The sequence below is a fragment of the Calidris pugnax genome, unplaced genomic scaffold, assembly GCF_001431845.1.
Source record: "Calidris pugnax isolate Ruff unplaced genomic scaffold, ASM143184v1 scaffold41, whole genome shotgun sequence".
NCBI classification, from domain to species: Eukaryota; Metazoa; Chordata; class Aves; order Charadriiformes; family Scolopacidae; genus Calidris; species Calidris pugnax.
The window spans coordinates 316,477-329,200 of NW_015094509.1; the positions used below are offsets into that span (position 1 = coordinate 316,477).

The window sequence follows — 12,724 nt, forward strand, 5'->3', positions numbered from 1 at the left end:
TTGAGCTGCCACCCATTTCTTGAGCCTCTGGTACAGCAATTTTATTTAGCCTAATTTTTACAAGTGTGAAATAGAACTGGCTGCTTTGTAAGAAGAGATATTAATTTCAGGCAATACACTGCCTGATTCAAAGCCACCAATAAAAAGATTCCTTGTGGCCATTTAGAGGTTGTTGTGACCTAGTCTGAAGCCAGAGCACAGTCTGCAGCTATTTATATGCAAATATTTCTGATCTGTCCTGTTTTCTAGAAAGCAGTATAACTTAAAAAAAAATTGAATTTAACTTATCCATTCCCACATTTTAAAAAGCTATGATCTTGATGCCTATCATGGCTTTTGTATATAGGTTTACTGACCTCCTAAAATTTCACAGTGAACCAGTTTTCATGAATGATTATTTTGCAAAAACAACCTTCCCTTTGTTTTCAGTTTTAACAGCCCTCTTTAATTTCTTGAGAGAACCTGTTTCTTCCCAATTGCACTGCTATAGATAAATCTATTAATAATTTTTCCTTATGGATGATCTGTAAGAAAAAAACCAAGACCCTACAGATTCCTTCCTGAGGCAGCATGTGCCATTGAAACATCATTCTTATTATAAGTTGTACTCTAATTAAATAAATAGTCCAAGTGGTAAGAAAAAACAGGGCATAAAACCTCTCCTTATTTTGTTAGTGTTTATTTATACAAGTGGCTCCATTGAAGGAGTATGCAAGTGCACAAAGCACATGTATGAGTGCTGTTAAAAGCGAACATTTACCACCTACCAGCTCTTAAATCTCTTGTGTAACTTGGCAGGATTTCTCTTTCTGAATGCCCCATAGAATTACATATACAAGGGTTGCTCCATCAATACTCGCAGATGGGAGGAAGCTTAAATGCCTTAAACCAAGCCACAGGCTCTCCATGCTGAGTTTTAGCAGATGCAGCGGGTTCCTGCAGTGCTGCAGTCACCAGGCAAGTGCTGGCTGTGCCTGCCTGCAGGGATCGCAGGGGAGAGACAGGGGAGGAAACAGGAATACAAGAGGTCCTGGAGGGATGACTCAGGGCTTGTTAACACAGAAATGCTCCAGAGAGTCAAGGAATATGAGATAATGATGTATGTAACTTGTATGCCTGTGCTGAACCAGCTCAGCTCCTTGTTTATGACAGAGATGAGAGAAATTCATAATTCTATTCATAATGCTTTTTTTTTATTATTTCTGAAATTGCTCACTGCAGTGTTGCTTTGCTTTTATTCAGAATTTTTATACCAGAAGCAGTTAGAAATAGCTGAGGGAGGTGGTGGTGCATAATTGAGTATCAAAGCAAATACTCAAGGTAACTTTAAAAAAAGTCCTTAGAAAGCCTTCATTAAAAATTAGTCATATTATGGTTTGGGTTGGAAAAGACCTTTAAGATCATGTAGTCCAATCCCCCTGTCATGATCAGGGACATCTTTCAGTAGATCAGGTTGCTCAAAACCCTGACTAACCTGACCTTGAACAGATTCAGGAATGGAAGTGTTCAACAACAGCATTACCTCATTGATGGATAAGGGAAGAGAAACTGACATCATCTACCTGGACTTGTGCAAAGCATTTGACACTGTCCCACATGACATCTTTGTCTCTAAATTGAAGAGACATGGATTTGTTGGATGGACCACTGGGTGGATAAGGAATTAGCTGGACAGCCAAAGAGTTGCAGTCAAGGGCTCGATGTCCAAGTGGAAACCAGTGATGAGTGGTGTTCCTCAGGGGTCAGTACTGGGACCAGTGCTGCTTAACATCTTCATCAGCAACATGGATGGTGGGACTGAGTGCACCCTCAGCAAGTTTGCGGATGACAGCAAGCTGGGTGGTGCAGTTGACACGCTGGAGGGAAGGGATGCCATCCAGAGGGACCTGGACAGGCCCTTGAGAGGTGGGCCTGTGCAAACCTTGTGGAGTTAACCAAGCCAAGCGCAAGGCCCTGCACCTGGGTCATAGCAATCCCAAGCACAAATACAGGTTGGTCAGAGACTGGAGTGAGAGCAGCCATGAGGAGAAAGACTTGGGGGTACTGGTTGAGGGGAAGCTCAGCATGAGCCAGCAATGTCCACTGGCAGCCCAGAAAGCCAACTGCATCCTGGGCTGCATCAGAAGAAGTGTTGCCAGCAGGTCGAGGGAGGTGATTCTCCCTGTCTAGCCTGCTCTGGTGAAATCCTACCTGGAGTACTGTGTCCAGCACTGGAGTCTTCAACACAGGAAGGACATGAACCTGTTGAAACGAGTTCAGAGGAGGGCCACGAAGATGATCAGAGGGCTGGAGCACCTCTGCTGTGAGGACAGGCTGAGGGAGTTGGGGTTGTTCAGCTGGGAGAAGAGAAAGCTCCAGGGAGACTTCATAGTTGCCTTCCAGTACCTAAAGGGGGCCTACAGGAGAGATGAGGAGGGACTCTTTATCAGGGAGTGTAGTGATTGGACAAGGGGTAATGGTTTTAAGTCGGAGTAGTCCAATCCCCCTGTCATGATCAGGGACATCTTTCAGTAGATCAGGTTGCTCAAAACCCTGACTAACCTGACCTTGAACAGATTCAGGAATGGAAGTGTTCAACAACAGCATTACCTCATTGATGGATAAGGGAAGAGAAACTGACATCATCTACCTGGACTTGTGCAAAGCATTTGACACTGTCCCACATGACATCTTTGTCTCTAAATTGAAGAGACATGGATTTGTTGGATGGACCACTGGGTGGATAAGGAATTAGCTGGACAGCCAAAGAGTTGCAGTCAAGGGCTCGATGTCCAAGTGGAAACCAGTGATGAGTGGTGTTCCTCAGGGGTCAGTACTGGGACCAGTGCTGCTTAACATCTTCATCAGCAACATGGATGGTGGGACTGAGTGCACCCTCAGCAAGTTTGCGGATGACAGCAAGCTGGGTGGTGCAGTTGACACGCTGGAGGGAAGGGATGCCATCCAGAGGGACCTGGACAGGCCCTTGAGAGGTGGGCCTGTGCAAACCTTGTGGAGTTAACCAAGCCAAGCGCAAGGCCCTGCACCTGGGTCATAGCAATCCCAAGCACAAATACAGGTTGGTCAGAGACTGGAGTGAGAGCAGCCATGAGGAGAAAGACTTGGGGGTACTGGTTGAGGGGAAGCTCAGCATGAGCCAGCAATGTCCACTGGCAGCCCAGAAAGCCAACTGCATCCTGGGCTGCATCAGAAGAAGTGTTGCCAGCAGGTCGAGGGAGGTGATTCTCCCTGTCTAGCCTGCTCTGGTGAAATCCTACCTGGAGTACTGTGTCCAGCACTGGAGTCTTCAACACAGGAAGGACATGAACCTGTTGAAACGAGTTCAGAGGAGGGCCACGAAGATGATCAGAGGGCTGGAGCACCTCTGCTGTGAGGACAGGCTGAGGGAGTTGGGGTTGTTCAGCTGGGAGAAGAGAAAGCTCCAGGGAGACTTCATAGTTGCCTTCCAGTACCTAAAGGGGGCCTACAGGAGAGATGAGGAGGGACTCTTTATCAGGGAGTGTAGTGATTGGACAAGGGGTAATGGTTTTAAGTCGGAAGAGGGTAGATTTAGATTAGATATTAGGAAGAAATTCTTTACTCGGTGGTGAGAAACAGCGTGGAACAGGTTGCCCAGAGAAGTGCATGCCCCTTCCCTGGAGGTGTTCAAGGCCAGGTTGGATGGGGCTTTGAGCGACCTGTTCTAGTGGAAAGTGTTTCTGGCCATGGCAGCGGGTTGGAACTTGATGATCTTTAAGGTCCCTTCCAACTCCAACCATCCTATGATTCTATGATGGGGCATCCACAACTTCCCTGGGAATCTGGTTCCACTGTCGTAGTAAATAATTTCATCCTTATATCTAATCTAAATGCATCCTCTTTCAGTTTAAAACCATTACCCTTCGTCAGGTCACTACAGACACTGGTAAAAAGTCTCTCTGTGTCTTTTTTATAAGTCCCTTTAAGTATTGAAAGACCGCAACAATGTCTCCCCGGAGCTGCTTTTTCTCCAGGCTGAACTACCCCAATGCTCTCAGTGTTCTTTCATGGGAAAGGTGTTCCAGCGCTTTTTGAGACCCTCCTCTGAACCATCTCTATCTAGCCCTCTATGTTGGAGGCCCCAGAGCTGGACGCAGTACTCCAGGTGGGGTCTCATGAGATTGGAGTAGAGGGGCAGAATCACATCCCTTGACCTGCTGGACACGTTCCTTTTATGCATACTGGGATACAATTGGGTTTCTGGGCCGCAGGCACACAGTCCAGTATTTCATTCACAGGTCCTTCTCCACAGGCTGTGGAGAATAGAATGGAATGGAATGGCTGTTCCCATTCATATTTATCCTTTACTCTGTGTCCATGTTTGGGATTTCCCCAGCCCAGGTTAGAACTTTGGACTTGGCCTTGTTGAACTTCATCGGTTTTCACATGTGTCCATTTCTCAAGCATGTCTAGGTCCCCTCTGGATGGCATCCCTTCCCTCAAACATATCAACTGCACCACTCAGCTTGGTTCCATTTGCACGCTTGCTGAGGGTGCGCTCACTCCCTCTGTCTGTGTCATTACAAAGGAAGCAAATAGTCAAAAGAAAAACACTGCCCTTCAATGCTTACCAGTATTCACAAGCAAACAAAGATACAGGTGTCTAGCATATGTCTGTGAAGCATACAATCTTATACTAGATTTATGTGGATATTAGAAATTAGGCACGTTGTCTGTGTGTAGAGCGTGTAGCAGGAAGTGTTCATTGGTAATTTTAGATGCAATTACTGTACAGATTGTGAGGCCCTATCTGGAGCACTGTGTCCAGTTCTGGGCTCCCCAGTTCAAGAAGGACAGGAAACTGCTGGAGAGGGGACAGCAGAGGGCTACAAAGATGATGAGGGGCCTGGAGCATCTCCCTTATGAGGAGAGGCTGAGGGACTTGGGTCTTTTTACTCTGGAGAAGAGAAGGCTGAGGGGGGATCTGATCAATGCTTATAAATACTTAAACAGGGAGTGTCAAGAGGTTGGAGCCAGTCTTTTTTCAGCGGCGCCCAGGGATAGGACAAGGGGAATGGGCACAAACTTGAATATAAGAAGTTCCATCTAAACATGAGGAGGAACTTCTTTACTTTGAGGGTGGCAGAGCCCTGGAAGAGGTTGCCCAGAGAGGTGGTAGAGTCTCCATCTCTGGAGACATCCAAAACCCGCCTGGACACGTTCCTGTGCACCCTGTTCTGGGTGGAGTTGCCTTGGCAGGAGGTTGGACTAGATGATCTCCAGAGTCTCCTTCCAATCCCATGTGGTTCTGATTCTGTGATACACTGTATTTGGAGAAATTTTTTTCAAGCTGTTTTTGAAATAGTTACTGTTTCCAAAAGGTAGGCAATTTTCATGTATAAAGGAGGAAGTATTCTAAGATTAGAGGGAAAGATACAGTGCATAGCATCTTTAACAGGAAATGTTCTGTAACAAATTAAACTCCTTTGAAGAAATTTATTAGCAAATGTGGTGATTCCTGCAGTTGCAAGTAACTTCTTGAGATTATATATATTTCAAAATGTTTGGGACAAAATTTTTGTCATTTAGTACTTCTGGTTAATAAAACAAGGCATTTATGTATAAAATATTATCAGTGAAAAAATCAGGTAGCTTTCTGTCAGAAATAGGTTCATTTTCCTATCATAGGTAGAAAGGTGACTATGTAAATGTTAGAAAGATAGGCCATGTTCTCAGTGGGGAGTATTTAAGCTGCAATCTAGCAATCAGTACATTTGAAAAAATGTTAAAACTAAAATGTTACTGTTCAAAAAACGAAGTAGTTTTAAGATTATATTATTAAATTAGAGTAAGAGCAGTTGAAAGTTTCAGAAAATAGCCACCAGAAAGCTAGTCAGAACTGGGTTTTAGCCTTGTTCTGGGAATACTGTGAGAAGAAAGGCAATCCTCACCCATTGCAGCTGCACCGAGCAGTGGTTATTTATTAGCCATGAGCGGAAGGTGTTGCTGGAACAATGGGGGTTTGAACACATGGAAAGGGTAAATGGAGAAAACCAGTAACAGGTGTGTCTTGCATCTCAAATAAAGTGCTCAGAAGGCAAGATTTCAAACTAGTCTTCTGCTGTCTTGCACTTTAGTAATACTCTATATGTTTATCACCTTCTGGAAGCAAGCAGGCAGCTTTAGGAGCAAGCAGACCTCGAACCCAGGATAGCACTGCAATACTCCTGCCACACAGTGGCATCACACAGGCTTCAAAATCAAGACCAGAGCAGAAGTTTGACAAAGCTCTGCTCAATAATTGATTATTTTTTCCCTTAGGATTTAATTAGAATATTGACATGCTGTTGTGACGCTAATAACTTGTCTGTCTCAAAGCTAAAATTATTTAAGTTTTAACCAAACTAGCCAAACTTCCTGATCCCATGAACTTACGGGTGAAATCCCAGTATGACTGAAAACTACAGGACAAATGCTGAATATCTCAAAGAGCACAGGACTGCGAAGTTTTTGGTATAGCACAAAAGCAAGGAGGATAATAGCTCCTTGGGGTCCCTTTGCTCAGTTGTGGGAAGGAGGAATAAGAGCGTTGCTCAGCCCCTGGGCAATGAGACAGCACCAGGCTCAGCACTGTAATAATGAGGTAGCCTTGCTAACCATCACATTTACATTGCTTGTCACGGGAAAGCAGAGCTTGAATCATGTGATAGCTGTTGAACAAACAGAAGTAACCTTTGTCCTTTGCTTTCTCTTCATTTCCACTTTCATTCCTCTTCTGTCTTTAATAGCTGCAGTTTAACTGAAGTTGGGTGCGTTTTTTTGTTTCTTTCATCTGAGCACCCCAATGGCATCATTAAGATTTTTGTGGAATTAAAGCAGGGAGAGTCATATCCCTGAATGGTCATTAAGAGGAAAAATTGTTAATGGGTAGCTTCTCGCTTCTTGTTTCTATATATGTTAGTATATATTTTTTAAAAATAAAATTACTTGATAATAGCTATGAAGTGCCCCTTAGTATACCATACTATTATGAGGTCTCTTTCATGCATAAATAAGCCCTAGTTTACTCTAGTTTAATCCTCTCTGAGGATGTGAACCTCCATGGCAATTAGCAAGGCAATTTGCTCTTGAATGCGTGCATCTATAGAGGTGATTAATGTGCCTTAACTCCTGTAGTTGCTTTGTCTTAACTTTTCTGAGTATATCAATGTTAGACATGGTCCGTGTTCTAGATTCTCATTATTTTTGTGTGAATAATATATCCAAATCAACGGAAATGGGGATTTCAGTGTTAATTTGTGTTCTGTTGAGAAATAGGTGGGGACTTGGAGTTTGAAAATATTTGAATATATTTGAAAATATGGTTTGGCCCTGGAATCGCTAGAATTCTGGCACTGTATATCTTACCACTTCTCTCTTTAGTACCCTGCTGATTTTCATGGCCACAACAAGAATTACAATCTCTTTTGTGTTCTCACTCCCTGGGGCAGATTTTCCCACCACCCGATGAAGGCCTTCTGTGTCCTTTACATTCCAAAAACCTGAGCAGGACATAACAGGGGGAAAAAATTTATTGCATCAGATGGGTGATTTGACTCCATAGTCAAAACCCCATGTCAGAGACCAAGATGCTGCCCTAATTTGTTTTAGACGTTGTACAATAAAGAGTAAGTGTTGGCACTGCCCCACAGTACTTGTAGTCCAAGTAGTAAGATGGTACAGACAGGTAAAGAAGTGCAAGAGATAATATTGGTCAGCGCATTAGCTAAAATTAAATGAATTTCAATGCCATCCATTGATGGACGCTGGACACTTACCTGAGCCGTGCAGTACAGTACAGAGAAGTATGGCCTGATGCTGTGGATACTGTGCTCCTCACAGGGAACGGTTAGACCACATCACGAAGCTACAGTACTTAGTAAACTTGGCTGTGGAACTCTACTGGTGCAAGAACTGTCTTTAAAACCAATTGAGCTGAGAAGATCACAGCCGTAAAGAGGAGAAACAAGTGCTCCTGGAGTGCTTACAGGGGAACCTCACGAATGAGGTGCTTTGCCATATCTACACCACATAGTGTCCCAGCGTTCTCTACAACAGTTGACAGCACCAGACTGATGCCTATTTTCTGAATCTTTGCCATTTTTATTCTGAAGTGCACTTTATTGATAGCATTTGAGGGCTTGTTTCAGTTTGTGCTTTGGGTCACATTCATACCATAAATGAGGATAATGAGAATTTGAAGATGTCTTCTGTACTGATATCTCTGTGTCTTTTTTGTTTTTTACAGCATTTTGTTTGCAGACATTGTGGGGTTCACTAGTTTGGCATCACAATGTACTGCCCAAGAGCTAGTGAAGCTGCTGAATGAGCTCTTTGGCAAATTTGATGAATTAGCTACAGTAAGTACAACATTCTTATTTCAATTTAATTTAAAATCCCTTCTGAAAAATGATGCGTGACTTATGCAAGTTAGAAATTTGTAATAGACTGATTTAGCCCCATATATCATGGATTTCTAAAGCTTTGACTTTTTATTAATACTCTAGAGAGAAAACAGTCTATTTTAATTGTTTAGGAAAGAAGCTTAAGTTGCTATTTTAAAATACAGTTTTCTTCCCCCTCCTTAGAGGGCATCAGTGTTCATCATTGGGTTTGTTTGCACAAAACAGAGAAAATATTTCAATATTTACATTTCTATCCTGCATGGAAAAAAAACAGGATAATGGAAAATATGAAAATATTGGCAGTATAGCGTAAAACTACTTTCTGTGATAATAAGAAGCTAGAGTAGAGTTAGTTCATCACAGAGAGCGCTCCTTCTCGCAGAAATGATGGTAGCTTTTCAGAGAAGCTATTGTAGGCAAAATGGGATCCATATCATAACTGATGCATATCATAACTGATGCATATGTTTTGGTCATTGCACTTACATTGTGCAAGTCTCCAAGGAAAAGAAAATGAGATAAATGTTCCTTGCCTATAACTCCTAGCAGACTAATGGTCCCACAAGTGTTTGACAAGAAATGAGAGAAATGGCTGTGCTTGAAAAAGCCACTCATCTTGTTTCAAATCACATTTAACAATATGCTGAAAATGTGTTTTCCCCTTGAAAAAAGGAAAATTTAATCAAATCTATCTTGTTTGCCATCCATGTCCTCAGAGCCTTCATTGCTGCAAAGCATCACTTTCGCATAAATTATGCTCCTTCACTATCTTGTCTTTAGACTCTGCAGCAGCCTAGAGAACATATGCATTTAGGTCCCCAACATGAACAGCATCCACATTTTTTCAGTCCAAACTCACCTCTCCTTGATGTAGTCTTCCACATGAGTCCTCCAAGGAGAAAGAAATCTTCTGCTCCACAGGATGCCAGAGTTGAGGAAGATGTATTCTTAGTTGAATGGGTTATCATTTGACCAAGTGCTATGTACTGATTTGCACTAGCTGTTCGAGTCATAACAGAGAGGAACTGTTGTGTGTTCCTTTTTTTCAAGAAATACAGAAGATTAACTTAGATGCTGAGTAGAGATCCAATGGAGGTGCATTTTTTTGGTATGAATTTGTTAAACACTCAAAAAGCTTTGTGTGTTCATGACTGGAAGTACTGTCAGTGCCTCACAGAGAGCACAGCCCCCCCCCCCGGAGAAGTTCATAGATATATACCTTAGAAATAAAAGAGACTGCCATGTAGGGGCAAGAGCTGAAATGGCCTAAAAATGTTAAAATAGTCTGCTAACTTTAGTTTCATTACCGGATTTTATCCTCCAAATATCAACCAGCCATCTAATCATCTAATAAGCTCTTTTAAGACTTACAATGCTGTCATTTGTAGAGTCGTCATAACCATGAAACACAAGGTAGTGTAATAACATGGAAGCATCCTGACATAACACAAGATCCCAGATGTGCACACATGCCTATGATAATATGTAATATGTACAAATAACTTCTAGTAGGGAGTAAGACAATCAGAAAATTTCTCTATGAACAGAGTGCACAAGAAAACATTCAAAGGAGTTGAATGACTGTAAACTGAAACCTAAGGTTTGGCTTCAAAACTCCCTGTTACAAGCTGTAACTATATTTGAAGCTATTGTGATTTAAAAATAAAGGTGTAGCATTTCAACAAGAGAAAAACTGTTCACCTTACCAAAAAAAATCAAACAAACATCATAAAGAACGATAGAAAAATCTAATGCTGAAGAGCGCAAACCTGCTTCTGCGTGTTGGAAGGACAAAATTTAGGATTAAATTGTCCCAGATATCTCAACAAGATTTTTTTATGTTCGCCTGAAGTATCTGGATCTCGTCGGCTTCAGAGCTATACTGTCAAAAAGCAAAGACTCTCTATTCCTACAATGTCTCAATGAAGGAATTGACATTGACAAGATGTCAATGTTGAGACCCTTCATGAGAGTTACAGCAAATATATGCTTCCTTACGCTTACTACATTTCCCACAGTGGTGACAGGGATTTTTTTAAAGCATTACAGTTTTAAAACAGGACAGTTGTTTTAACGAGGGTTGTCATAAACTGCCCCTTCCAGTTGACATTGCTTTCTAAGAAGCAGTAGCGCACAGCATGCACACTCACAGATCACAGTTTAGTAGTTCCAGGGAACATACCTATCATCATTACATTTTTCTTTAAGTTCCATGGAGTTTCCTAATACATCATCCTGAATACTAAAGCACAGCATTGTTTTAAAATCAGCCCAGTCCTCTGTTTTGATCTAATAATGGATATCTAGAAGTTGTTTTGACCAAAAAATAGGAATCCTTCTGAAAAATTACACTTCTCAGCACATTTCTTCTGACTGTAGAAGACACAATAATAAACCTTCCTTTCACACATCAGAAGGCACCAAGGAAAGCCCATATGTTTTGTCCTTAATCACACCCCAATGCACAGTCTGAACTAGGAGGACAAGTAAAAAATCTTCACATAGCTGAAAGAAACCATGAGATCTAATTTCGATTTGGAAAAAGAATGCATGCAAGCTGAACAGAAAATGTAAGGCTTTTTAGCTCCTCTGCCATCTGGAATCTGCTTCTTCCCTGAAAAACAACTGACTTTGTTGTCTGCCTGGTGTCTGCCTGGTACCCTGGCTTCAAGTGGCACTGACACCTCCAGTTGACTGCACCTAGCCACTGCTAAGGGAGCAAGCATGGTGGAATAGCCATCTCCCTCGATTCAGCGCCATCTCACATGTCACAGGCTGTTATTTCTGAACTTTCTCAGTTTCTTCCAGTTTTTGTTAAGCAGAGTAGCTTTGTCCAGTCTCAGATTTTGCCCTAAGGATAGTCATTCCACATTGCATATTATCAATGAATGCTTTAAACAACTGATCTTTGTGATCTGTTCTGATCTTCAGATGCCTTGAAATTAACCTTTACCACTATAGCCAGCTTCCAGTTTGTCATTCTTAAGCTTACTTGTAAGAATGACAAATTTTAAAGATACAATCGTTTGCATCATGCTGGTTTTACATTCCCTAGGAACTCTTGGGCACATGACACTTAGGCTGGGTGACTTGTTGATTTAATACACTGCATATTTACTGCAAATGAGAGATGTTCTCAAGGCTGCAGTTACCCATGTAGCATCACACAGCATGGTCACAGCTCCACTATTGTATGATACAGTTCAGCTACACCTAAAATACGTCATTTTAATAGAAAATAGGAGGTATTTCTTCAGCATCCTGCATCGTAATGAAGCAGCTTTGCTTTTTAGAAAAGTTTTGATCTTCTTTAATCATTGTTTTCTTTGGTAGATTTTTCTCACATACTTCCTGCATGTAACCTATGTGGAGAATTAATTATTTGTGTCTACAGATTCAGTTATTTCCCTTTCACCTTTTGTGTTATTGCATCTTGGAATCCTAAGACTTTCTATTTACAAGTGGATAAGGATAAATTAAGGAAGGGTCTAGGACATCACTAGAAGAGGATTTTGATATTCTGAATGAAAGACTTTACTTGTTTGTGCCACTTTTGGCATCTCATCTATTAACCAGGCTGACCCACACCACTTCCTTGTTCTTTGCATTTGCAGTTATGTATACCTTCAGGCTTTGTCAGTGTTTGTAGGCTGAGTCTATTTTTATTTCTTTCAGTTTTAATTTAGTATCCTTCCCTGATTACCTTCTTAGCTTTTAAGAATTTTTACTTTCCAAATTTCAATGTTGCTGAAATGGTTTTTTATACATGTTCAGCCTTAAAGTTATTGAACTTAACAACATTGCTGCTGAGCCTTAGGCAAAGGGTCAGTAACTAATATATTTAATCAGCTTCTGTGCTGAATTTTTTTAACTGTGTCAAGAACAGTCAGTCCTTTGCTGTGCTTTGAACTATCTATTCCTAGAAGCAATCACTTTAAGAAGTTGATTCTATTGAATCTATAGAATGCTTTGAGTTTATATGAAGATAATAATGGTTTTTAAATATGAAATGAACAAGATTTTGTGGGCTGGGTAAGATGGGCGGGGTGGTGGAGTTGCTCTATATGTGAGACAACAAAGGAATGTGTCAAGCCCTCTTGGGGGTTCAGATGAAGAGAGAGTTGAGCGCTTGTGGGTGAGGATTAAGGGGCAGGCCAATATGAGGGACGCGGTTGTGAGTGTTTATTACAGGCCACCTGATCAGGATGGGGAAGTTGATGAGGCCTTTTACAGTCAGCTGAAAGTAGCCTCACAATCACAGGCCTTGGTTCTCATGGGGGATTTCAATTACCCTGATATCTGCTGGGAAGGCTACACAGCCA

The 12,724-nt window shown here is 41.7% G+C and overlaps 1 protein-coding gene across 1 annotated transcript in view; it reads left to right on the top strand.

Moving 5' to 3' along the window:
- The window catches only part of ADCY1 (adenylate cyclase 1 (brain)), a 156,576-nt gene that overhangs the window by 71,875 nt on the left and 71,977 nt on the right, over positions 1–12,724 (top strand). The window contains exon 4 of the mRNA XM_014965252.1: positions 8,246–8,357. Coding sequence (XP_014820738.1) covers positions 8,246–8,357 — 112 coding nt within the window. The remainder of the gene's footprint in view (positions 1–8,245; positions 8,358–12,724) is intronic.